Source organism: Sarcophilus harrisii, chromosome 3 (assembly GCF_902635505.1).
Source record: "Sarcophilus harrisii chromosome 3, mSarHar1.11, whole genome shotgun sequence".
NCBI lineage: Eukaryota > Metazoa > Chordata > Mammalia > Dasyuromorphia > Dasyuridae > Sarcophilus > Sarcophilus harrisii.
Genome location: NC_045428.1, coordinates 425,422,766 through 425,450,671, shown reverse-complemented (window position 1 = coordinate 425,450,671; position 27,906 = coordinate 425,422,766). Strand labels below are relative to the sequence as shown.

The 27,906-nt window shown below is 33.2% G+C and overlaps 1 protein-coding gene across 1 annotated transcript; it reads left to right on the top strand.

The window, feature by feature from the left end:
• On the top strand, positions 1–26,413 carry TNFAIP6 (TNF alpha induced protein 6). The gene is made up of 6 exons (XM_003763851.2): positions 1–181; positions 6,704–6,841; positions 10,533–10,694; positions 18,972–19,200; positions 20,760–20,800; positions 25,116–26,413. Exons 1-6 carry the CDS (start codon positions 88–90, stop codon positions 25,283–25,285), a joined length of 834 nt encoding a protein of 277 aa, XP_003763899.1. The 5' UTR covers positions 1–87; the 3' UTR covers positions 25,286–26,413.
• Positions 26,414–27,906: the final 1,493 nt, after the last annotated feature.

The following is a 27,906-nucleotide window of genomic DNA, read 5'->3' as shown; positions in this document are numbered from 1 at the left end:
TGTTCCAGTCACATTTCAGCAGCTGCTTGAAGAGTTTACCCTGAGTAGCTCCCAAAAGACTGTTATCCATTTTCTACAACTGAAGATATGGTCGCTTTAATTTATTTCTTTGTTTTGCTGTGGGATGAGGCTCAAGGCTGGGGATTCAAGGATGGAATCTTTCATAACTCCATTTGGCTTGGTAAGAAACTTCATTCATATGCTTTTTGTTAGGAAAACAAAGTCTTATTTTTTCAGACTGTAGATAAATGTGCCAAACCAGCAAGTTCTCTCCCAATTCATTTATAAGTGAATGTTGCAAAAAGAAAACACTATTTTTTAAAAAAAAAAAGTTCTCAAAGGGTTTTATATTCTGAAACTACTAGTCAGTGACATTTTTAAAGCTTTATTTCCCTCCTTTATAGCCGAGAAGTGGTTTTAAAGGAATGTATTTTCTAGAGAAGAAAATAGTTGACTTCTGAATACATTTAACATAAATGTTTGGATTATTTTCTTTTTCATATGAGTATGTATATTATAGTTTCAATAGAAGTTCCTAGAAGACATTGAACGAGGTAAGGAGAATTATTATCTGGTATTTTAAAAAATCAATTTGTAGCAATATCTTTTGTTTTCACATTGCCTAATTTTTTCTCTGTATCTGAACTTACTTCTAGTGTAAATAGAAAATGTAGTTAAGACTCCAAACTGTAAGATATAAAAATCTTCAAAGCGTTCTCTATAGTGATAGTACAGATAAGTTTTATATTTATATTTATTGTGAAATATTTATATTTCACTCAATTTTTATTGAGTTTTAGCAAAATTCACACATGGTATATGGAAACAAAGAAAAAGATCTCTTTCTGATTCTGTTTCATCCCTTTTTTTCCCTCTTAGTACACATCTTCTGAGATTTTTATAACAGTAAAAAAAAAAAAAAAGAAGATTTTAGCAAAATAAATGTAAAAACTAAAGGTGGAGTAGCACAAAATATTAACAAAAGTCCCTCCCACCAAAGAAACAAAAAGTAAAAAACTAACCCAAAACAGAACAAAAAATATCTCAAATACTTCAACCACTTCAAATATTAACTTTTAGATAACATTCTGCCTAATTTTCAAAATGTAAATAGATTTTTATTACTTTATGTCTACTTTGTCATAATGGAAAGGGTTTTTGTGAAGTACAGAAAGGAAACTGGACAGAACAGTTCTGTAAATACAGAAATAACAATAGTCATGAAATATAAGATCTTCTTGGATCTTAGTTTCATACTAGCTAAGTTGGATCCAGATCATTTTTCCTTTTCAGCATGTGTCATGCTTGTAATAAGAGCCTCAATGAGGCTGACTTATAAAGGAGAGTTTTCTCTTCATTTTTATCTTGCTCTTAAGAACCATTTTCTTTCTGAACAAATGTTATTCTTTTGAAGAAGTTGGGCTGATATTTATTGGCAGAAAGTCAGCAACTATATGCATTTAGTTGTGTTTTGTGTCATCAAGGCTCCTTCTAGAATATGTGTATGGTTTCTTTCTTTCTTCCTTTTTTTAACCAGAAGCAGAATAGATGATAATAGCAAATACAGCAGAAACTTACTTTGCAGTATTATCAAATTCTCCAATATTCCCCCTGTGTCTAGAATACACACTGTTTAAAGGTAGTGAATGTTATTTTATGCTTTACAGAGATGTCATATAGGTAGATGGTAATGATTATATCCCATAGGGAAAAAAAAAATACTAACTCTGCCATTGTGGCATTAAAATCCCTGCAGTGTTTTGACTTATTATGTTTGTATTTGAACTGTAATTTTTTTAAATTCCCATGATTAATCATCAATTAAATCTGAGGCCAATTGTTAATGAATTAACCTAGTATAAATTATTTAGAATTGATTGGAGTCTAATCAACAATTAAATATAATAAACTTTATTTTAAAATGTAAAAACCATTTTTAGTTTGTAAATAATACAAAAACAAACAGTAAACTGGATTTGGCCCATGAGCCATAATTTGCTGACTCCTGGATTAGACTAGTATGATTGGAATATCTTCTTAGGAATAGTGGCCTGAAAACTTTTTTGAAGGGGGGAAAAAAAATTTTACCATTACAGAAACAGAACACAATTCATTTCAGTCATGTTATGGAATGTTCCATACTAGAATCAAAAGATGGGAGAGTAATCTAATCCAAACTATATTTTACAAAGGGAGGTTAAGTGATTTGCCCAAAATCAAACATAGAAGTAATTATTGAAATAAAATTAAAACCCTGATCTCTGGAATTCAATTCTCTGATCTTTCTACCATAACCTTTTTTAAGATAGGGAGCATCTAAAGACAGAGGTGATCCATTTAGAGAAATCTTATTTATCTTTTATAAAGAGATAGACAAAGAGATAGATAAATGATAACGATGATAACAATAACATACAGCTAAGTAGCACAGTGAATAGAATGATAGACCTGGAATCATGAAAATCTGAGTTCAAATACTTCCTTAGCTATGTACTAGCTGTGTAACTTGGATGAGTGATTTAATCTGTTTCAATTTTCTCATCTGTAAAATGAGGATAATAATAGCATCTACTTCCTAGAATTTCCATGAAGATCAAATAAAAATATTTATAAAAAGCTTTACAAATCTTAAAGTATTATATAAAATGTTGGCTATTATTATATAATATTTTAAGACTGCCTGAAGACCAGTCTCATTGTATGAAAATTCTAAATTTTGGAATATTTAAATAAAGTTTAAATAAAAGAACTAAGAAGTCAAGTACCAACAGTCACTTGAACTACTAACAGTTTTTCTAAGTTCTGCAGGAAGCATCCTCAAAGGATAAATCTAATCTATAACTATCAGAAGAATTTTGTAAGCACAATACAAATCAGTTAAACATGCTTCTTATAATTTTGTATGAACTATTCATTTACTTGCCAAACCCTTTATTTGAGGAAATCTTCAAATTATGATATATTCGCATTCATGAACTCTGGGTTAATATGATTTAACTGACAAATAGCACTTTTGAAGGTAGACAAATAAAATATTAGCTATATATTTGAAGTAAGGAACATCCTACACCGGAATCTCTTCTCTGCCATTTACTGTGTAGCTGTGGCCAAGTCACTTTGTCTTTTTAGGTCCTAGATTCCACATTTATAAAGTGAAGGGGTTGGACTAAATGACCTCTGAAGTCCTTTTTAGAAAAAGAGAAGAAAAAGAAAAGAAAATATAGGAGATCTCACACGATGCTCATTGTAGAGAAAAGGAAAGAGAAGTAAGGAAAGTCATATGACATAACATGAAGGATGATGATGATTGAAGGAGCAATGTAATAATAATAGAAAGAGATTCAGACCTAAAGTTTAGAGAACTGGGTTCAACTACTACTGCCTTACAGACTGATTAATTGTCTGGTCACAGGCATGTCACTCAACTTCTCAGACTCAATTTCCTCATCACTGAAATAGGGATAATAATATTTGTGCTACTTCCCTTATGAAGTCACTGTGAGAAAAGTGCTTTACAACCTTTAAGACATTATATGTTTGAGATATTATTATGATTTTATAAGCCTTGTAAAAGAGGAAGAAAAAAATCTTGGAATTATACATTTAAAATCAAGAAACTCATTAATCAATTAACAAGCACTTATTAAATTCTTACCACAGTATGTGCTAGATACTAGAGATACAGAAACAAAAGGCTATTGTCTTCAAGAAGCTTAAATTCAGTTAATCAGTCAATAAATGTTTCTTAAATAATGTTTATTAAATGCTTACTATGTGAAGATAGGAATAGAAAGGCTAAGACAAAACACAAAAGAAAATTTAGAAAATGGGGGTGGAGGTTAGGGCAGGAGGGAATGAAAAAAATACAAGTCTAAGGGAATGATGGGGAATAAAGAACTGAATTAGATATAAAATTATATTGAGTGAAATTTATATAAAGGAGATATAACTTTTATAAGTATATAAGGCTGCAATAGAAGTGATTAAGACCTAAACTAGGGTAGATGCTTCCTAAGTCAAGAGGAGGAAATGGTTATAGACATATTACAGAGGAAGAATTGAGGATATTTGAAACTAGTCAACTCTTAGGCCTCAGTAAGAGTGAAGAGTCACAGATGAGCCCCAGGTTTTGAATCTGTAGGATCAGCAGAATGGGGCTGCCACTCAATAGAATTCAGAAAATTAGAAGAAAGGGATTTAGAAATTAAGATGAGTAATTCAATTAGAGATGGATTAAGTGAAAGGCTTATGGGATATCTGTGTAAATATGCTTAACAGCCAGTCAAACATTTTGGACTAGTGTTAGGAGAGTGAAAAAATAGTTAGATAGTCAGAATTCAAATCCAAGATCATTGATTTTCTATTCAATATTCTTTTCATTATCTCTTACTACCTCTCATCTTATATTTTCCTTATCTCTTAATATATAAAGGAATATATTTTTGTTTCAATGATTTGTTTCTTTTAGCTATCTTTAAGGCTTTGCCCAATTTTTAATTTGTTTATTGAACTTTCAGATACTGTTAGTCATTCTCATCAAAAGTCTGATATTTTCCCAAGTAAGTCAACAGGATAGATCAATTTTCATTACTTTCTTTTGCCTTTATGATGTTCTTTTTGTTTGTTTCCCTCTCTATTTCACAAGTAAAATCAAAGTCCAAAGAAAGTCCCTATTTTTCTATTTATTGAAAATCTATAATTGTACTGCTTCAGGGAATTAGACAGATTGAGTTTGAGATGACACTGGGATATCCAGATAGATCTTCCTAGCAGGTAGTTGGACATTCTGGATTGTGGATGCAGAAAGAACAAAAGAATAGTTGAATATATAAGTTTAGGAATTATTCATATTGAAACTGTGGTTGAATCCATGGGAGCTGTTTAGAATTTATTACATAGAAATGATACTTAAATCCATGGGAATTGATCAGTTCATCAAGACAAAGTATATAGAGATAGAAGAAAAGAAAAGGCTGGGATTCTGGGGCATCCACCTGAATATACAGGAAAAGAAATGGATGCTAATCTTCTAAGGACTCCTGAGAAGGATCAGTCCAACAGTTGGTTGGTTGTCCTTTGCTCTCAAAGACCAAAATGATATCACTATGTTGAGGGCAAGGTACAATGTATCTAAGTGTGGTTGAACAGACCAATAGGAACTCAGAAAATGGTACCACAGGTCAGGCATAAATAGTCCATATGAACCTTTGAAATGGAGATGTCTCTAAATTTATGCATCTCACATTTCTTGTCCAAAAGGTAGGATCATGATGATAGAGCAATGTGGTTAAAATAACATTAATTTCCTACAATTATTAAACTTGTTTATAGCATATACTATTCTCACATTTACTAATGTGAAATTTACAACACTTGGTGATTTCACATATAATTTTCTTTCTTATTTATAGATAAAACCGATCATTCTCAATTCAGGTTGTGTTCTTTTTCCCTAAAAGTCACTGAAAATTATATTTTTAGTTAAACTTTTTTTCATAAATAATAATGACTAATTTTTTATATAATCAATCACATTGGCTATATATTCAACATAATTCTATTGCTAAAATAATTTCATTAAAACCCACATCAACTACCTTTCTATTTAGTCATTGAAGTGACATATATTTAGATATAGGAAAGAAACCCGATTTTCAAAAGTAAAATGGACCAAAAATTCTTCCCAGTGACACCCCCAGACTTTCTTATATGACCATTTTATTTACAATGAACAGAAAGGTCTTTGTTGTCAAGTATGTATGCCATGCTGCCTTATTCATATTAAAAGAATTAGTACAAAAGCAATTCTATTTAATAGAAAATCTATACTGAAAACAATTTACTATTCTTTGATAATTCAAATAATGCTTCAGGGTCTCATGGTATCAGAACATCATCATTTTCAACATCAGCTATCACTGTAGTGATATGTAAATAGGAGTTTCTAGTTGATAAGATGTATCAACTCTTTTACTTTGAATCTACAAATATTTATGCACATTATTAATGTGTTATTCTGAGTTAGATGTGCTAAGTATATCACTATTTTATTTTACTTTTAGATTGATAATTCAAAAATATTCATTTTTACAATTTTTGCCTCTCTAAAATTCCCCTCACTCATATTTTCCCCCAAAACTTTCTAACAAAGAAAATTCAGCTGCCCAAAATGAACCATTCTGGAAAACAAATTAGCAGTTAAAGTAGCTGATGTAATGTTGTAACATTAGACATAAAATTGCCTGGGATTTGATCCCTATAGAAATTGTGGGGAAATTTTGGAAAACAATCCTGAAGACTTCTCTCTGGGCAGGGTATATTAAAGTCATTGTCATAACTGAACTGAACTGAAGATTCAGCAATACAGAATCTGACTCTCTGCCCCCAGCACCTGGCACTTTCTACCATGGAAGGTCTTCTTTTTTAACTTAACCAGTCAGCAGACTGTGTTGCTTTTATTTATTTGTTATTTCTGTACCAGGAACTGCCATGAATTTTTCCATGTGCCTTTCTGTCCTTTCCCCTCAAATATGGGGGGGATTAGTGCCTGAACCAGTGATAACATAGGCTCATAGGAAATGGAGTCCTGGGAAATTCATGCAAATTCATCTTTAAGTTCCAGAGCCCTTTGGGAAAATATAATCAGTTCTTCCTTTGAATGTCACCCATTATACTGATTTTTTGAAATTTTGTCACTTCACAGAACAAGCAGCAGGTGTCTATCACAGAGAAGCACGTTCTGGCAAATATCAGCTTACTTATGCAGAAGCAAAGGCAGTATGTGAATATGAAGGAGGGCACCTTGCTACCTATAAACAACTGGAAGCAGCCAGAAAAATAGGTATGTGATTTCCTTGTTAAGTGTGAGATTTTAGAGAGTTTGGTTCTTTGAGGGGGAAAAAAAATTCTATCCTTTAGTGCTGTCAGAAGCAAATCTTCCCCCCTCCATTTCTCTCAACAAACTTCTTTTAAGATTTCTCTAATTTCTGTACGCTCATAAAAAGTTGAAGCAGAATTGAGCCCAGATAACAGATAAAATAGGAAGTTCAACATAATATCATGCAATGGAGGGGAGATGGGGACATTTCTTTGCGTCACTTTTGTTAAATTATTTGAACATTTTCAGTGGCAGAAAATTCCTTTCTCCATAGAATATAGGTGTTCATTTCACAATGAGTTGTGTTATGAATCCCTCCAAAAGCTTCTGATGAACAGCAATAAACAAGGAGGTTATTTTCAAACCTTGCCTAGAGAAGACTTATCCCAGTTCAGTCTTAGAGAGAGAAAAGTAGAAATACAGTAGAGGTCTTCCTTTATGTCAGCCTGGAGACAGCCCCTAAGCTACTTTCTGCTCAGGCAACTTCCTCTGATTCCAGGATACAAGCAAGGGCACTATGTGAATATGAAGGAGTATGCCTTTGTGAAGCAAAAGGTACCATGGAGAGAAGAAAGTACAAGTCCCAACTTATTTATTGCATCTTTTGGATTTTCCCCTAATATTACAGCTGGGACTAATTCTTGAAATATCTTTCCTTCTCAGTATTATTCATCTCTCTAAGTATATTTCTAAGTATATTTTCTTTTAAATAGAAAAAGAACAAACAAATCTTAGTTCAAATTTATGGAGAGCATTATCTCTTGAAGTAATCTGAATTATAGAGTTAAGTTTTCCTTTATTCATTTTATCTTTGAGCTACTTTTCCCTCAAAATCTTATGATAACAATTAACATTACATGCCATTATATTTGGAGAATAATTAAGGTAGGGCAAATATAGCAGCATGTTATATTCCAATTCTAAAAGAAAGCAAAAATATTGGTTTTAAGAGGAGGGGAAATAGGATTGGTGGTGCCATGAGATTGTTTACCAGTTATGTTATTTGGAGGGGAGAGGAGAATTGTTTGTTTTTAACTTAATTTTATTTTCTTGATGTATTTTGTTGTTACATCACATTCATTTCCAAATATGCACACACACATACATATGCACACATATATACATATGTATACATTCTATGCATCTGCTATCCACCAAGCCATTAAAGCAAATTTAAACACATATACATATGCAAAGACCCACACATTCTCCATCTGCTTTCCACCAAGCCATTAAAGCAAATTTAATTTTTTTTTATTATAGCTTTTTTATTTACAAGATATATACATAGGTAATTTTTCAGCATTGACAATTGCAAATCCTTTTGTTCCAACTTTTTCACTCCTCCTCCCCACCCCTCCCCCAGATGGCAGGTTGATCAATACATGTTAAATATGTTAAAATATAAGTTAAATACAATATAAGTATACATGTCCAAACAGTTATTTTGCTGTACAAAAAGAGTCGGACTTTGAAATAGTGTACAATTACCTTGTGAAGGAAATCAAACATGCAGGTGGACAAAAATAGAGGGATTGGGAATTCTATATAATGGTTCATAGTCATCTCCCAGAGTTCTTTCCCTGGATGTAGCTAGTTCAATTCATTACTGTTCCATTGGAACTGATTTGGTTCATCTCATTGCTGAAGAGGGCCACGTCCATCAGAATTGATCATCATATAATATTGTTGAGGTATATAATGATCTCCTGGTCTTGCTCATTTCACTCAGCATCAGTTCATGTAAGTCTCTCCAGGCCTTTCTGAAATCATCCTGCTAATCATTTCTTACGTAACAATAATATTCCATAACATTCATATACCACAATTTATTCAGCCTTTCTCCAACTGATGGGCATCCACTCAGTTTCCAGTTTCTGACCACTACAAAGAGGGCTGCCACAAACATTCTTGCACATACAGTTCCCTTTCCCTTCTTTAAGATCTCTTTGGGATACAAGCCCAGTAGTAACACTATTAAAGCAAATTTTAAAAGAAAAGGAAAGAAATTCAGCAAAACTAAATGTAGTAATGCTAGGCTTACAACTCTCCCAGCTCACATACATGGTCAGGTGCTTAAAGCTAAGCTGACTACATCACCCCCTTGAGATGCTAGTATACACATGGGAGACAGTGGAAGGTATCTTTCTCAAATATTATACATTTGGATCCCCATTCTGATATGTTCCCTCCACTCTTAATCATCAGTGGATATTATTCCAGTTTTTATTTTGACTATTTAACATCACTTAACTTTTATAGAAATTGTTTCTTGCAAAGATATATAGCAAGAACAGACATCACAAAACATTTCTTCCCAACACCTGATGGCATGAGATTCCCTTCCACCACCTTGATCTTTGGAGAGATTAAGCCCACACTGTATTTATACATCATGTAAATCTCATCTTTCTCTGAATTTTTCAAATCCATCAGTCCCCAGAGCACAATAAAATCCCATTATATTGATATATCACAATTTGTTCAGACATTTGCTAATTACCAGGCATGTGGTTTTTTTCCAATTTTATGCTACAATTAATTGTACCTTTTTGGTAACCTTGTTGTTAAGTTGATGATAACCTAACTGTTCTCCTGGAATGGAGACAATCTTAAGTACTACTCTTTGTTGAAAAAGACAATGCCCAGTAATAACTTATGGTTTCAAGTCATGATTTCCCTGATATAGAGGATAGACCATTGGATTTAGAGTTAGGTCCAAACTTATGTGACATTGGGAAAATTATTTTCCACCTCTAGCCTCTGCTTCCTCATCTGTAAAACTGAGGGATTTGCCTAGATAATTTTAAAGGAATACTCTTGCTTTAGAATTGTAAGCAAGTAAATGACTTTCACTGCTTTGCTTCTTATTTTTAAAATGAACCTTTTTTTAAAGAAATATATGATGCAGTGAGTTAGTATGTACCAGCATTGAGGTCATATGCATCATCTCTGTAGTAAAGTTAAGAAATATCTGAATTGAATTTCAGAATAGCTTGAATATCCCTAAAGCAGACTTCCCTAAGTATGTCATAGAAAATAGAACTGATTATATATTTTAGATTTTGCTCCTTTAGGACAAGGACTCTTTTGCCTCTTTTTGTATTCATGATGCTTGGCATAAAGTAGGTGCTTAGTAAAAGCTTATTGATTGATTGATGAGGCATTGCTTTTCCTTATATATATCTTGGTAGAATACCCAATATTAATTTAAGCATTAAAATTGAAGCCTCGAAAATATCAGCTATGAAACTAGAATGATGACCTTAGTATAGATCATTATTGAATTTGATTGGGTAGGGGAGGAGAAGGATGGGCACTTCCTTGGAAAATGCCATACCTGAACTTACATTCTTTATAGACTCATGGTATTGAAATTTATAGTCCACCTGTGTCTGATGTTAAAATGAGTAAAATGATCTTTTTTTCTTGTAAAAAAAAGTGGTAATATTTTATATATGAAATTTTTCTATTTTTTAGAGAGAGAAATACTTCACTAGTACAACTTAGTAAAAAGGGCTTTCACAAAATAAGTAATTGGGAAACTCATGAAATTGAATGCAATCATAGGTTTTGTTATGTTTTTAGTTAGGCAATATGTAACACGTAATATAATTTACCAACTAAGTCTATGCAATACAACCTTCTCTTGCAGGTTTCCACGTGTGTGCTGCAGGATGGATGGCAAAGGGTAGAGTTGGTTATCCCATTGTGAAACCAGGGCCCAATTGCGGATATGGAAAAGTTGGCATTATTGATTATGGAGTTCGTCTCAACAGAAGTGAAAGATGGGATGCTTACTGCTACAATCCTCATGGTTTGTAAATGAACATTATTTCATACCTTTGTGTATAGTAAAGTAATTTAAAGGGAAACACAGGGACCTGAAGAGGACAGTGTTGCAGGGATTTCCTTAGATAGATAGATATGTCCCATAATGTTTCATTCTACAGGAGACAACTAGGTGTGGTAGTGGATAAAGTGTACTGTGGTGTTTTTCTTCTTTAAAATAATAAGATATGAAAGTTCTCTCTGGGAGCAGGTTTCTCAGGGAGGTTTTCTGGAGGCAGCCTTAGTTTCAGTTACAAGTAATAATTATCCAAATGCAGCCAGGTGCTAAAAGTTCTGATCTTTTATTGTCTCCAATATATCCCGGTTAGTTTTCTTAGAGACTTCTTTCTCCCCTTGGTTCTAAGAGCTCTTGCAGCTTTGTCCCTTGCTTCTGCTTCTGCTTTCTTCAGCTTCCAACCAGCACCAAGGTGAAAGTTGTAATGAATCTCTCTTGCCTCGGAGAGAGGGTTTGTGGGCTTCCTCCCAAAGTGTTCCTCTCCAACCCCAGTCAATGTTCTAAAGTAACTTCCTTGAATCTAAGAGCTTCCTCTATATATATGATCTCCCAATCTGGTTGCGCCTCCGAGAGTGGGCTTCTGCTGAACTGAGCAATGCTCCTTTCTTCAATCTAATTCAGCTGAACTCTTCTCTCAGTGTTTTCAGCTCAACTCCCCGAGAGAGCCTCTATCTGTTTCTTATATAGGATCTCTTCTGAGAGAGAGGGATTATGGGTTTCTCCCAGAGTGCTCTCTGGCCCTAAGAGCTTCAAGGGAAGTGTGAATTCAGATATCTCATACTAAACACTGAAATCTCCCAAACATGTGAACTCCAGTGAGTACAGGTGTGAACACAAGCATTGTTTCTCAGTTCCACTTAGTACCTTGTTTCAAGTTAAGTTAACACTAAAATTCCAATAGTGTAGTAAGGAAGATCTGAGTCCAAATCTTGCCTCATGTAAGAATTAGTTTCATGGCCTTGAGTAAATCACTCTCTCTCAGCCTCAATTTTCTCATCTGTAAAAAAAGGGACTAATAATGACACTTACATTCCAGAGTTTTTGTTAGAGAATATATTAAAGGGCCTTGTAAACATTAAAATGCTTAGCTATTGTCATTATTTTTATCTCTAAAAGAGATTGGGTTTTCTATCTTCGTGGAGACTAAGAAGATAGCTGTGATTAATCAATCACTCCTTTACTCTCCTACTTTCAAATGAGTTATTAGAACTAGAATTAGAATTTATTATCACATATGCCATATTTGAAATTTAGGGATACAATACTTTTGAAGGTTCAAGATAAAAATCACTTTTCCTGGTTGCTACAGGTAGGAAGTAGTCCCTTCTTAAAATGGGATGAGAATATTATTAGCTTGATCTCCACCTTTCCGTACACCAAGCACTAAACATGAAAGACAATCATAGATCGCAAACAAACGTTTATTGAGGAAAGTAATTAAAAAGTAATCAAGAAAATAATGATACAGATAAAATTAGGTTATGGGATACACAAAAATCAGGTGTCTTGAGTCCATGATTTTCTGTCAAGAGATTGTATGCTTCCTTTTTGTTCTCTGGGATTGTGACTGTTTGATTGATTATTAAGTATTTTTAAGTGTTTTACACAATTTTTTTGGAAATGGCTGATGTGGGAATGTGTTTTGTTTGAGCATACATATTTGTTATAAGGATCTATTTATTTATTTATTATTTTTACAGTAGAGGATGGGAGGAAGGAAGGCAAGAAAATAGATGTTTTTGTTCACTGGGGGGAAAAACAAAACAAAACCAAACCAGGTTGTTTGTACAATGATATGGTCGTACAAATTGTTGTAGTTGTACTCACTTTACCCTGCACTAATCCATCTGAGCTTTTCTAGATTTCTCTGAACTATTTCCATTTGCTCTTTCTTACAGCACAATAATATACCATTTCATTTTTAATTTTGTCTTTATAATTTGAAAATAGCACTATTTAGTTTAAATAATTCACAAGTTTTACAATTCTTTGTACCTTGATTTGTAGCACCTTAGTTTGCATAACCAATTGAAGACAACATGTTTCAGATCTCTGTCAAATTAGAAAATGTTTGAAGAATGGAATATGTATTCTTAGACTTAAGACCTAGATGCTCTTAAAGATGCCCCTAGTATTCTTCCATTTCTACATCTCTGATTCATGTCATAGCTGATGGTCTTTATGAGTTTCTATGGCTAAAAAAATTAATAATCATGCAACAGCTAAATCCTACTGGTAATCTTCTTAAAACTCATCTAGTCTAACCGTTGGAGGATAGTCACAGAATATATTAGTTGACTCTTCCTCAAAGTATTTGTAGCTTGGTAAGAAGGGTTAGAGCCCAATCTGCTGACATTCTCTACAATAACCCAGCACTATTTTGTCTCCATACTATAAAAGAGCAGGTTTTTGGTGGATGACATATCACTTACTCCATCCCATAATTATCAATAAAAAGTCTCTTCCAATTGTAAATCTCCCCATGTCTCTTAGAATAGAATTAGATATTAAAGCAAATGTTAAGAAATGATATGATGAACTTCATGCATTCATCTCAACTTTAAGAGATTGAATAAATTATGCCTGAGTTTTGAGTACAAACCAACCAAGTACTGGAAATCATTTTAATGTGTCATTCTAGAAAGAATTTCCTGAATTAGTTTTACCTTTGATTTACAACAATTTATTTTGGGCAATCACTTGCAAGTAATATGCTCTACCTATAGACATAGATATAATTCAGCTTAATTCAACAACTATTTGTCAAGTTCTCACTGTATAGAGAGCCCTATGCTAAGTAGGTACTGGGTTCATAAAAATAGAAATGATTCATTATGATGTAACTGCTCACTGTGGGATATGTGTGGGGAAGGAAGGCTGAGAAATACAACATGTACAGATAAGTATGTTGCAATTCATGAGAACCAAGAAAGAATCTAGAGAAAAGCACTCTGGAAAAATTTGAATTATAGGGCTAGGACTAAATGAAAAATATGGGCAGTAGCTAAATGCTTTTTATATTTACCCTACCAACAATGACAAAAATATACTGTTCCAAAAAACATTTTGAATAAGAGCTTAGCAAATTGGAATGTCATGTTTTCAGTGGGCAGCTATGGTAGTGCAGTGAACAAAGTGCCAAGCTGAAGCAGGAGACTTAAAGTAAGCTTCCTCTTCATGAATTCAAATATGGCCTCAGATACATACTAGTTGGGTGACCCTGGGCAATTCACTTAATCCTGTTTGCCTCAGATCTTCATCTGTCTAATGAGCTAGAGAAAAAAATGGCAAACTGTTCTAGTACCTTTGCCAGGAAAACTCTAAATGGGGTCATGAAGAGACAGACATGATTTAAGTGACTGAACATCAACAAAGTGTTTCCAAAAGTTGCACACTCTTCTTGGAAGTGGCTTAGAATTTTTGGATTATAATTTACTCTAATGTAATTTCAGTACTTAGATTACATTTAGTTTTACTGGGTTTCTTAATTATAAAGGAAGTGGTTAGCCTGAGGGAGAATAGGGATGCTGTGTAACTAGCATACCACTGAAATAGCACCAAGTCAATCATGGACAATTTGAACGAAAAGACTACTTTTTAAAGTATCATTTTGAAAATTAAATATGTTATTAATCAGAACTTATTTTGCAGGTTCATTTTTATTGAAATTAGGCCATAAAAATAGGATTAAATGATCAAAAGTTAGTTTATAGATTTAGAGCAAGAAGTAATCTTAGAAGACAACTAATTTATCATCCTTATTAAGAATTTTTTCAATTAATAAGCATTTTCTCTTTTTCCAATGTCTCCCTCCACTAGAAAAAAAATAAAGAAAAACAAAATCTTTTTTTTTTTTCACTTTAAACTTAATGGATCTTCAACTCTACTTTTTTAATGTCCTTTTTCTTTCTTTTTTTCTTTTTATTATTATAGCTTTTTATTTACAAGATATATGCATGGGTAATTTTTCAGCACTGACAATTGCAAAACCTTTTGTTCCAATTTTTCCTCTCCTTCCCCCCACCGCCTCCCCCAGATGGCAGGTAGACCAATACATGTTAAATATATTAAATATATGTTAAATACAATATATGTATATATATCCATACAGTTATTTTGCTGCACAAGAAGAATCAGACTTTGAAATAACGTACAATTAACTTGTGAAGGAAATTAAAAATGCAGGCAGACAAAAATAGAGGGATTGGGAATGTATGTAGTGGTTCACACTCATTTCCCAGAGTTCTTTTGCTGGGTATAGCTGGTTCTAAAATATTCATTATTGAACAAATGGAACTGATTTGGCTCATCTTATTATTGAAAAGAGCCACGTCCATCAGAATTGATCTTCATATAGTATTGTTGTTGAAATATATAGTGATCTGGTCCTGTTCATTTCACTCAGCATCAGTTCATGTAAGTCTCTCCAGGACTTTCTGAAATCATCCTGCTGGTCATTTCTTATAGAACAATAATGTTCCATAACATTCATATACCACAATTTATTCAGCCATTCTCCAATTGATGGACATCCACTCAGTTTCCAGTTTTGGGCCACTATGAAAAGGCTTGCCACAAATACTTTTGCACATGTGGGTCCCTTTCCCTTCTTTAAGATCTCTTTGGGATATAAGTCCAGTAGTAACACTGCTGGATCAAAGGATATGCACAGTTTGATAATAGAAAAATAAAATCTTATAATAAATCATTAACAAAAAAAAATTTTTTTCCCCACATTGGCCATGTTCAATCACAGATCAATTATGAGGATTGAGTATCTCAAATTATGGACTGAATATGACAATATATGTTGAAACTAGATATAATGTTTTTATTGTTTAAAAAGATATTATCTTGGGGTGGGGGAGGAGGGGGAGAAATGGACAAAACATGCCCAATCATATTATGTTTCTAAAGTTAATTTGTTAAAATAGAATGTAGGGTAACAATTGCTTGATTTGGAATGGTATTGGAGAAAGACCTATGAATATGAGAAATTAAAAAACATAATATAGCAATCTTTGATAATCACTTTTTATGAATTATGATTTCTGTGAAGTTGCTATAAGACTAGAAAGTAGCAGAATAAACAGTAGGTCCTAGAGTACGAAATGTAGAAGTGTTGTAGACCAGGAAACTGGTGGAAGTGGGAAGGCATGAGTTAATTCTCTCACACTCCCACAACACCAAGGATTGTTGCCATCAAAAAAGTTGTTCTGGAAATCTCAGGCAGTTTGAGCTAGCTTTGCTTCCAGGTGAATTAGTCTGGTACACAAGTATGGATTTTTTTTTGGCAAAGGAGAGTATGAAAACATTTGAAGCACTTTAGTATAAACATCTTGCGCCTCTAAGAAATTTTGCTAGGATAAGATGGTTTTCAGCTCTGAAATTGGTTGAAAACTACAAATCAGGACTTAATTATTTCATTGATTGTCTAGAATTAAGAAAAGGATGAAGAAAATGTTCATAATGCAGGATAAACTTGTATTTACATTTTTTTTTTCTGAGAGTCACTTGTTAAACATTTACCAGCATGCTATCTTTTCCCTATGAAAGGCTGTTTATCTGTTTCTATTCTTCTGAACTTAAAAGCAGCTCTCAAAATGCTTTTTTTTTTTAATTGGAGAGTACTTTAATACATTTTTATTAAAGAAATTGAATCCTTAAGATTCTAGTTCTTTTCCCATTATCTTTCAATCTTTCAAAGAGTTTTCTTATAGGGAAAGAAAATTCAAAAGACATTGTACACTCTTTAGTACTATCCTGCGGTTAAACTAAATAGCTTCCAAAATTCCTTCCATCTCTGAGATTCTGTAATTCTATTACCTCTATATGGTCCCCCCATCCCACCCCATACTGAGTTCCTTGCTGCAATTTCTTAAATGACTTCATCTGCATGAATCTTGCAATGAGGCTCAATGTTTCCCTTCTGCTATCTTTCATCTATGAAATCATGAAATGGCAGTAGCAGATAGTACATGAACTTTAAATTCTTTTTCATAGTCGTAGTTTTGTGTTGCAATAACCTCTCCATACTTTTTCATCAGATCTCCCAGACATACAAAAAACACAGAGATTCATAGCGCCATAGTCTGTTACTTTATTCATATCACCATAATATGATTATATTTAAAATATATCCCATGATAAAATGTGGCTAAATAGAAAGTATGAAAGAGGAAACTTTTGATCTGAACTCAGTATCAAGATATTGGACCATAGTAACCAATAAAATCAAACACGCTGGATTTGCTGTTACTGCAGAAGACAAATTGCTAAAATATAGCCCGGCAGCATAACTTGAAAAGCAAATATCTAAATATAAAGATATTAAACATTCTATCAGCAAGTAGTTGGAAAACAATTACTCTAAACAAAATGTATTTCTTATCCTAACATTTTATGGTATTTCTCTGCACAAGAAGTAGCTTGACTTCCTACTCAATAATTTACATAAATGTATTCCATTTAGTAGAAATAATATTACCATTGCATAGATAAGGGAAATGAGGATAAAAGGTTATGACTTGCCAAAAGTCATGCAGTAAAATGGCAGAGCTAAGACTTGACTCCAAATCTAGTGTTCTTTTCATTATATGATGTGTTTTCTCATGATGAAAACTTTGCTTTGGGTAGATTAGTCTGGATGTAGTAAATAGGACAAATTGAAGAAAGGGGAAGGCTCTGAAGGGCTTAAGTGATACTGAAATCTCTACCAGCTCTAACTCTCAATAATCCAGTGTTTGGGACAGGGAAACTAGCCAGTTAAAGGATTCTACAACAGTAATCCAGATATGAAATGACGACTCTCTGGGCTAGGATAGCCATAGTGGAAATGAAGGAGAAGCAATAGATTTTTTTTTTTAATTTACAAAAGGATTGACAGGGATTGGTGATTGTGTGTGTGTGTGTGTGTGTGTGTGTGTGTGTGTGTGTGTGTATGTGTGTGTAGAGAGAGAGAGAGAGAGATACATAAAGATATATTTATATGGATATAGGTATCTATAGCTATCTATACATACATATGATAGAAAAATCAATGTTTAATTTTAGATACATTGAGTTTGGCTCTGAGGTGACAGGCAATGGAATGAAAATGTTGAATATGGGAAATAGAGGGTTGATACTTGAGTAAGAGTTCAGGATTGAAAGTAGATTTGTGAATCATTAAAATAATGATAACATTCGACAACATAAAATAAATGTAGTCTTCAAGTGAAAAAGAGAGAAGCAGATAGGGAGGAAGAGAGGGAAAGGGAGGGGAAGAGAGAAAGAGAGAAAAAAGGGCAGAGAGGGAGAGGGGGAGAGAATGTAAAAAGAGAAGAGCAGAAAAGCAAGAACCAGACTTTGGGATATACCTAACTAAGGAGCAGGAGCTTTTTCAAAATTACTTCTTGTTCCATAGTACAATGATTTAATCATGATAAAACCATTGTGATGATCTTTAAATGTCAAAGAGCCAATAAATCAGAAAGCATTTAGTGATACTTACTATTTGTCCATTTACTTAACACTTTAAGATTTGCAAAAGAGTTTTACAAATATTCTGATTTTATGTTCACAACAATTCTTTGAGGTAGATGGTATTATCCCCATTTTACAGATGAAGAAATTGAGGTAGACAGCAGTTAAGTGACTCACCCAGGGTCCCATAGTTAGTATCTGAGGTCAAATTGAAACTCAGATCTTACTGATTCCAGGTTCAACACTTTATTTATTGTACCATAAAGCTGCCAGTAATTCAAGGAGATTTTCTGAAATTTTTACTTCAAGAGTAGGGAGGAAAATATCAAAACTGTTAAAGAATATTTTAAAAAGTATGAACAGAAGCACAAGCAATCAAATTGCTCATTTTTCTGTTTTATCTATCCAGTCAACTATATAATATATGCACTTTATATTCAATAGGTGCTGCTATACTATATTGGGTGATATACTGGGCCATCTCAATATTTTAGGAAAACATCCTAACAATTAGAATTATTACAGTAGAATGGATTGCCTCCCAAGGTTATGGATATATCTTTTTGTAAAGTCTTTAAGCAAAAGCTGAATAACCTTTTTTATATATGCTACAGAGAAGATTCTTGTTAAAGGATACATCATACCAGATGTCATTGCAGTCACTTCCATCTTAAGATTTTGTGGGGGGGGAAAAGCCATAAATATAGAAGAACCAAGAAACAAATCTCATTCAAGACGTGGGTTAATATTTTATTACCAAATGACATTTATTTTCTCTTTCAGCAAAAGAGTGTGGAGGGGTCTTCACGGACCCAAAACGGATTATTAAATCTCCAGGATATCCAAGGGAATATGAAGACAATCAAATCTGCTACTGGCATATTCGCTTAAAATATGGTCAACGTATTCATCTGAGTTTTCTGAACTTCAATATTGAAGATGACATTGCTTGCCTTGCTGACTATTTAGAAATATATGACAGTTATGATGATATCCACGGCTTTGTAGGAAGGTAAAAATGACTTTTCATATATCTAATTAAATCTAGAGATAACAGCTTGTTATTTTTAGCTCTACATTTCTTCAGTATTAATTTTCTCTGTCTATTTGTGAGATACTACTTGATTCAACATCCTATTTTGACAAAGAAGGATTCTTTGAAATCAAGAATCTTGGCTTGCTATTATTGTATGTAATAATTGGTAGCCTCATTTTGTAGTGGTTCTTTGTTCTTAAGAATTAGTTTTATACTCAATTTTTAAAAATTCAAGTGTTGACCTTTTAACCATGGATTCAAGGTTAAGGAAAATTATTTATGGGAAATCCATTATAGTTTCAGTCTCCTCATTTCCCCTCCTATCCATCTTGTTTAAATAATTCTAAATAATCAAGGAATCTCACCTCAATAATTAAGGTTGTCCTGCTACTTAAAAAAAAGTGTTTACTATCTCTCTGTAAAGATATCTTTATACACAATAATAGCAATCCTTTCTCTTTTGTTTCTCAAAAGAACATGACAATAAAAATCTTTTGTTCTGACCCTACAGAGCTCATCTTCACCAAATCTTATATAAGTTCACATTTGTGGTACATCAATCCTTCTCCATATCTACCTTCTTTAAAATACAGCAAATTCCCAAATCTCCAAGATAATTTTTCATAGGAATGGAGGAAAATCACAGCATGAATAATCCAATGTCAAATAATTCAAAATTTCTTTAAAATAAATGTCTAATAAAGAAGAAGAAATGAGGGTAATCATAGTTTTAGAGTAGTAACAAAGGAATATTTTTAAAATCTGGTAGAAAATTATTGGGTAGGAAAAAAAGTCACTGGAATAATGTTTATGAGGACACGAAGGAGAAATATATCAAAGAGGAATGGGATTAAAAAAAAAAAAACTGGGTCCAATATCCTCAAGGTCACACACAAAAAAGTCCCTTTTGTCCTTTCAAACCCGTTTCAGATATCTACTAAAAACATCTAAAATATTATTCAGGAGATAATTTTCAAAAGCCTATGTTGTTATTACATTATGTAATGTTTTGTCTAAATTAATTAATTTCCTAGAAGCTTGCATAATTCCTTCTTTTTATATGGTTCCAAGTAGTTCTTTTCATCTTGTGATAGGGAAATCTTTGAATGTGGCCTCTGACACTTTTGCCATTTAAAAATCATCTCATAGTTGTGGTTGGCAAAAATATCTTCAGAAAGGGAAATGATATTATTTTTCCTTAACTGACACCAGTTAAGGAATGCAATAAAGAAGAAACCTGCATTTGCTTTTTTGAAAAAATTTTAAATTACCATTACATAAACAATGACAAAAACACATTAAGAAATGCCAAAATTTTTCTTTCATTTCTGTCTTTTATTTTGACAGGTGATTTGTTGAACTTCCACTTTCTCTTTTCTTGCCCCTCCTCTCACTTTTAAACCTAATAATTCAATCATTTTTGAAGGTATACCCTGAAAAAAAAAAGTTTTACTACTTAAAGGAAAATGAGGTATTTCTTTTAGTAGTAGTAGCACTTAATAATGCATGAATAATTTATTTTCTTTTTTTCCTAGATACTGTGGAGATGAGCTACCAGAAGATATTATTAGTACAGGTAATTGTAAATTATTGGAACAAAAAAATGCATTTTTGAATGAAATAAATATATGTCTTTGGGCCTAGTTTGAGTCACTGAAAACAGTATACAATTTCTCAAATTATTGAGTCACAGAATTTTAGAACTAGAAGAGATATTAAAAATCTTGTAGTACAACTCTCTTATTTTGTAAATGAAGACTTTGAGATCTAGGTAAAATGAAAGGACAAGCATAGGTTTACAAGGGAATAAAAACCATTAACTGAAAGCTTGGATTCTAGCACTGGTTCTGTTTCATATTCCAGTGTCCCTCTGGACAAGTCATAACTTTGGAGACTCAATATCTTCATCTGTGAAATGGATGTTATTATTTTATTTGTGCTACCAATCTTACGACTGTTATAAAGAAACATTTTCCATGATATGTAAATATGTTATGACTTGAACCCAGACTCAGTGTGCTTCCTTTTGTACTGCTGCCTTTCAGAAGATGAACTGGGTTATACTTGAACTAAGTTGAACCTTGAACTAGGTTATCACATAAACAGATTTCCCCCATCGTCCTAATATCAATATCTTAAATTAATATGGCACTTTTAAGTTCTGAGAGATCTTATATATTTCTTTTCTCCTTTCATTTTCAGCATTCTAAGATTTAGTAACCACAGGGTTCATTATATTTTCCAGATACAGAAACTAAGGCCCTGGGTGGTAAACTGACTTGTTAAAGGTCACAAAAAATGAAGTTGGAGCCTTGTTACTTTAAGATAAATATGACTTTAAGGAACCTTCTAGATTTAAAAAATACCATCACACTAAATAAATTGACAAAGTTTGCAATCCCATACTTGATTTGTCTGCTGCCTATCTGGGAAACATAATGCTTAAACTTTCTCAGTTATCTATACTTCTTTTTTAAGAATAAGGTAATTAAATCCTTTAAAAACAAGTTTTGATATGGAAGGTGAAAAGAGGAAAGGTAGAGGAGGAAAGGTAGACAAAGTTTCTAAACACAGTTTCAGAAGGCTTAGAAAATAGCATGATCATTATGGAAATAAAAACAAAAATATGCAGCCTATTGTATTCATAGTTTTATGAGCCTACTCTGATTATAAATGCCAAAAGACCGGGTCACTTAGAGGACATGCAGAGTTTAAAAGAAAATACAAATGCTGAAGAATAATATTTTATTTCAAAATGATAAAAAACATACAGAATATAAAATTTTAGCTGCAAAGAGGGTACAAATATTAGAATGAATTAAAGGAATGGGAGGGGGGAGAAGAGAAGGGGGAGGAGGGAAAAGGGAGAAGATTGTTAAAGAAAACAAAATGAGACTTCCATATTGAAAAAGACAAGCAGGAGAAGAAACTTAAGGAATGAAAAATGCATAATGTTTCATTCTTTGTTTCCCAATACAAATTGTGTTGGTGTTTGTAACCTGAACATTCACATCTTTATGTTTTAAAGATGTTTAAAATTTCAGGTAGAGAATCTCTCCAAGGTTCTTGCAAACGGGAAAGATACAATTTAAATCTATAAGAAGACTTATCTGTAATATAGCTACCATAGATCCACTCTCTTAGGACCAGAACTGTTGCTTTTTCCTCCCTCAGACACTAAAGTGATTGGAATTGTCTCTCTTCTCTAACATTAGCTCAAGGCCTTACAAGCTGTTGCTCCCTTCCCTATGTTTAGGGGGTTAATGACTAGTATTCTAATGCTATTTAAGTGGCTAAGCATAGAATTAGCTTTTACAAAGGAATATTTACCTCAAAAATATAGAAAGAACAAAAATACTAACATTTTGCCCAACATATGAGTGGCACCATTCCCCTTAGAACCATTTCAATATCTTGGGAATAGGAGGGTGTTGGAGGGGAGGGAATTGGGCTTACAGTTTAGCTCTTTTCCTAAATATAGCACTAGTTCATGTTCAAAATATATAACATGTTGTTCTTTGTTCTTCATTTCAAAGAGGGCCATGACATCAGGGAGGTGATGTCAGCATCCTTCACTTAAAGGATGCTGGGCAAGATCACCTGGCTCACTTTCCCTTCCAGAACCACTTTTCCCTCCAGAGCCATCTGGGTCCAGTGGCCAGATACAGATCAGGATGACTGGAGATGGACCTGGAGGCAGTAGGAGATCTTGGCTTTTTTAAACTTAGTCTTAAAATTAGTAAACTAGTCTCAGTTTGCCTGAGGTCACACCCATTCAGTGATTAATACTAGGTAGCAATTTTGAGGCAGTCTCCTTTTTCATCTAGTTAAAAAAAAAATCTAATTAAATAAATGTAAATAAATGTGCAAAGTATATAGTACACTCTCTCTCTCTCTCTCTCTCTCTCTCTCTCTCTCTCTCTCTCTCTCTCTCTCTCTCTCAAAACCAGTATCAATGAAGGCTTTTGCCAGGACCCTTGTTCCTTAGGGTGTTCCTTCTGAGCCGCCTTTAACACCTAGCCTGGATTCCTAGATTCCCATGGCTCATATTTCTGGAACAAATTGAAAATTATACATCTAGCAGCTAGAATTGAAAAGAGCAAACAAAAAAAGCAAAAAAACTAGGTCCATTTTCCTGGGCTACATGCCCTAAAAAGGAAGAAGAAGAGGAGCTAAGGAAGTAGGCAAATTCTTTGATTGGAGTTGAGATTGTAGAAGATATCTACTCCAGCTGTTACTGCCAAATCTACCTTAGAATTAACTCTACAAGTTTCTGGATGCTTTCTCTAACCCTTTCTGGTTCTCTAGGGTGTAGCCCAAGAAATAGGATAAAATTGAGTTTTAGGGCTTTTTTCATAGGTTCTGAATTTCGAGGGGAGAATTAGCAGTTTAGCATCTACTTATTCAAAACTGGATGGTGAGGTGATCCTACTCTTCAAAGACTATGTAGGTGGAACAATGGGGCACAGATACCTACAGGTCCAATTCAATTGACATAGCTAAAACCAGTCAATCTAAGAGTTCTGAGGCCCATCACCACATCAACTCTTAATGACCATTTATGAATTCTAAAAGAGTTATAGTCAGCATTAAGAAGGGACTACTCACAGAGGTCATTGAAGAATCATAGTATTTGTTCAAGGAATTATGGAATATGAGTCATTTATATAGAAGACCTTGTCAGCCTTCTCCAAGGGTAGTTCATATATTAAAACTTACATTCCTAACTATATTGCTGAAGTTGGCTGAGGAGAGCAGAAAAATGTAATATAAGAATCATTTGAAGAAACTGGAGGTATTTAGCAAAGATAAAGGAAGACTTAGGAGAGACTTAATTTTCTCTAAGTATGTGAAAGACTGTCTCATTGAAGAGGAATTAGACTTATTTTGCTTGGACTCAGAGGGCAAAACTTGGAATAAATGCATGAAAGTCCTTGTAAAGGAGATTTCAGCTTGGTTTATAGAAAGCAAACAAACAACCTTAGAAGTATAGTGGCCCTCTTTAAGTAGGGCCTTGAAAACTTGCCTGAGAAATTTACTTCTTTCAGTTGTATCCAACTCTTCATGACCTCATTTGAGGTTTTCTTGTAGAGTGTTTGCCATTTCTTTCTATATCTCATTTTACAGATGAGGAAACTGAGAGAAAAAGGATTAAGTGACTTGTCCAATGTCACACAGCCTCTATCTGAGGCCAGATTTGAACTCAGGAAGATAAGGCTTCTTGACTTTAGAGTATACCACCTAGCTACCCTAAATTAGAAAGACAATTCTTATTTAAGTATTAGTTGGTCTCTAGGGTCTCTTCCAATTCCAATATTCTGTGACAGTTATAAGGATTACCTACAATTAATGGTCCCAATTAAACCAAATTATGTCTACCATGTGCAAGACCATGCCAGCTGCTGGGTATGCGAAGATTAAAAGCAAAAAAACAAAAAACAAAAATCCTGTTCTTAAATCTTGAGAAGTTTAGAATCTGCTGATGCTTCCCAAGTCAAGAAGACAACAATTAAAACTGAAAACTGCATTGAGACTTTTGGAACGCACTGTATTTATTGACTATTGTTGTAGACAGATAGTAGCAAACTAGCACTAATAGGAAGAATAAGTGCTTTGGCCACTAGTCCTGTGAAACTACTTCCAGAGTTAAATCCAGTTTGTTTTTGTTTTAATGTAGTAGGACAAAAGCCACACACAAATAAGACTTCCAGTAGAATAAGATTTCATTGGAGAGTATTTTCTTCTTTCTCCCAGTAAGGTAGACTTACCCTATCAGTGAAGTTGGAGAAGCTATTTTAAATCTCATTTATTAATACTCATTTCTGAATAAATGTTGAAACTGAGGAATTTTCAACAGATGAAGAAGTAATCTTTGTGATTTCTTGCCATAGGAAATGTCATGACCTTGAAGTTTTTATCAGATGCTTCAGTGACAGCAGGAGGTTTTCAACTCAAGTATGTTACAGTGGATCCCACACCCAAAACTGGTGAAGGAAAAAATGCCAGCACAAGCTCTCATGGAAATAAAAACTTTTTAGCTGGAAGATTCAGCCATTTGTAAACCAACACAACATCATTAAAAATGATAGTAATGGTGATTGCATTTTTAAAAAACTATTTGTAGCTTTTGAAAAGAAGTCATTGATGTCATCCAGAGGGACAGGGACCAAACACCTTGTTAATGCTAACCTTTGAACTATTTTGGTGAATAGTGAACCGAGTGGATGAAGATTAAAATCCAACTAAGAAAATAAAAGTGAGAAGCACTAAGGAGAAGAGAACTTTATCTTTCTAAAACCAACAAAATCAAGAAATATTCTGAGTGAACATTACTTACTTTCTTCTCCTCTCTTCCACATACTTCACATACAAATGTGAGCTATTATTAGTATTGTATGTTATTTAAACCCTGAACTTTGTAATTGTCTCATTCACTGTGTCATCCCTCTTGCATTCTGATTTACAGCTCTCTCTCTCTCTCTCTATATATATATATATATTTTTTTTTCCAATTTCAAAGATGTGATTTCATATCCTCAAAATTCCTATTCCTTGGGCTCTTAGGAATCTTAATTAATGTCAAAAAAAGTTTAGTTATCAAATGATATATTGACATCACGACATCACTAAGGCAATAATGTTCCCTTTCCCCTCTTTTCTATTCCTTCCCATTTACCCAATAAAACTAATCTGATCTAAGTCAATATCATTATAAGTGAAACATGAAGGATGAGAATAGAGGAAAGGGAATAAAAATCTTCAATTATCATATTTTTTAAGTTAATGAAAAATTATGACATTTTAAAATCCCATTTGTAACAATTTTTCTAGTACCCTAAACCCTAAGAAATACTACTATCAATAAATATTCACTTAAAGCCTATAAGCTTGGTAATGTATATAAGTATCATAAGCATTTAATTATGAAATCTTCTCCTTTTTCATTTCTTGGAACTCAAGACTTTATTTATGTACTACTTTCTTCAAGAAATCTTTTGTGATTCCTTCAGTCGTTACCACCTAGCCCCTATTACTTTGTATTTATTTTGTATATATCTTATATGTATTTATCTGAGTATGTATTTATCATGTTTTCTTTCCCTAAAAGAATGTAATTGCCTTATGGGCTGAGAATCTTACATTTATATTTCTAATCGTGGTGCCTGGCACATAATTGATGTTTAATAAATATTTTAATAATAAATAATTTTCATTGAATTGAAATTGTTTAATATGTGATATGTCTATAGTTATGACATGTGCAATTATGTGATTAATTTAGCACAAATTTACTATTTACATTTAAAATGATTTACCTTTTGTTTTAAAGTATTAATAAGTTAATAAGTTATTGACAAATCTAATAACTGACTTATTTCTCCCTCCATTCAAATCTCAACTTGGGTACCATTTCTTCCCTGAAGTACTCTTAGACAACAACCTCTATCTACCTTTCTTCCTATGGCACTCTAGACCTTTCTTTTTACTTGTCTCACTCTCTTTAAGATCACTGTCATTTGTATATATTACATTCCTTGTTTGTGCCATATCTTCAGTGTAGTACTTGTACTTAATACTTTTTTTTTTTTTTTTTTAACAAATGTGGATTTCCTTTTCTCCCCATTCCACTGAAATCTACTCAATATATACTTTGATTCCTCAGAGTCAATAGCTGGGATATTAATACTGTTTTAAAAAGATTTTTTTTTGGAGAGGACAATCCAAGACAGTGTCCTCATTATCTCTAGTCATTAAGTGACCTTTTTTTCTTATTTTGTCTTATAAAAACTTGTGCCCTATTTCTGTTGGCTAATTTCTCAAATATATAATCTGAGATAATTTTTTTTCTTTTTTTTTCAATTTAAAGCTTTTAATTTTCAAAACATACATGGATAATTTTTCAGCAATGACCCTTGCAAAATCTTGTGTTCCAAATTTCCCCCTTTCCCCCCACACCCTCCTCTAGATGATGAGTAATCCAATATATATTAAACATGTTAAAAATGTGTTAAATCCAATATATGTACACATATTTATACAATTATCATGTTGCACAAGGAAAATCAGATCAAAAATGGAAAAAAATGAGAAAAAAAACAAAATCCAAGCAAACAACAACAAAAAGAATGAAAATGCTATATTGTGATCTACACTTAGTTTCCACAGTCCTTTCTCTGGATGCAGATGGCTCTCTTCATCACAAGATTATTGGAACTGTCCTCAATCATCTCAGTGTTAAAAACAGCCATGTCCATTAGAATAGATGAGATAATTTTTTAAAGCTATGAACATTTAAAAAAAAATGTCTATATAATCCCTGTTCCAAAGTTCATTGGTATGGAGATGGGTCTGCTCTCTGTGAGGGGCAGGGAGGAGTTGGAGGGAGACAGAGAACTCAAGTCTTTAAGAATCTTCAAAGGCTAATCTGCCTTCTGGACTTTTCAAAGCCAATACTGCTTTTGGGACTCTTCAGGTAAGAATCCCCCTTTGAAACTTTTCAGGACCAGTTCCCTTTGGGAATGGTTAGGCTTCAAGTCTTGAATGTCAAGTTTTTAAAGTCAAAGTATTTTAAAATTAAGTATTCCTGGCTTCAAGCTTTGAGAATTCTGGCTACCTCTTCAAACTCTAAGAATGGGGGTACTATTGGTTAAGCCCTCATTACACTAAATTATAAGGTTCCCT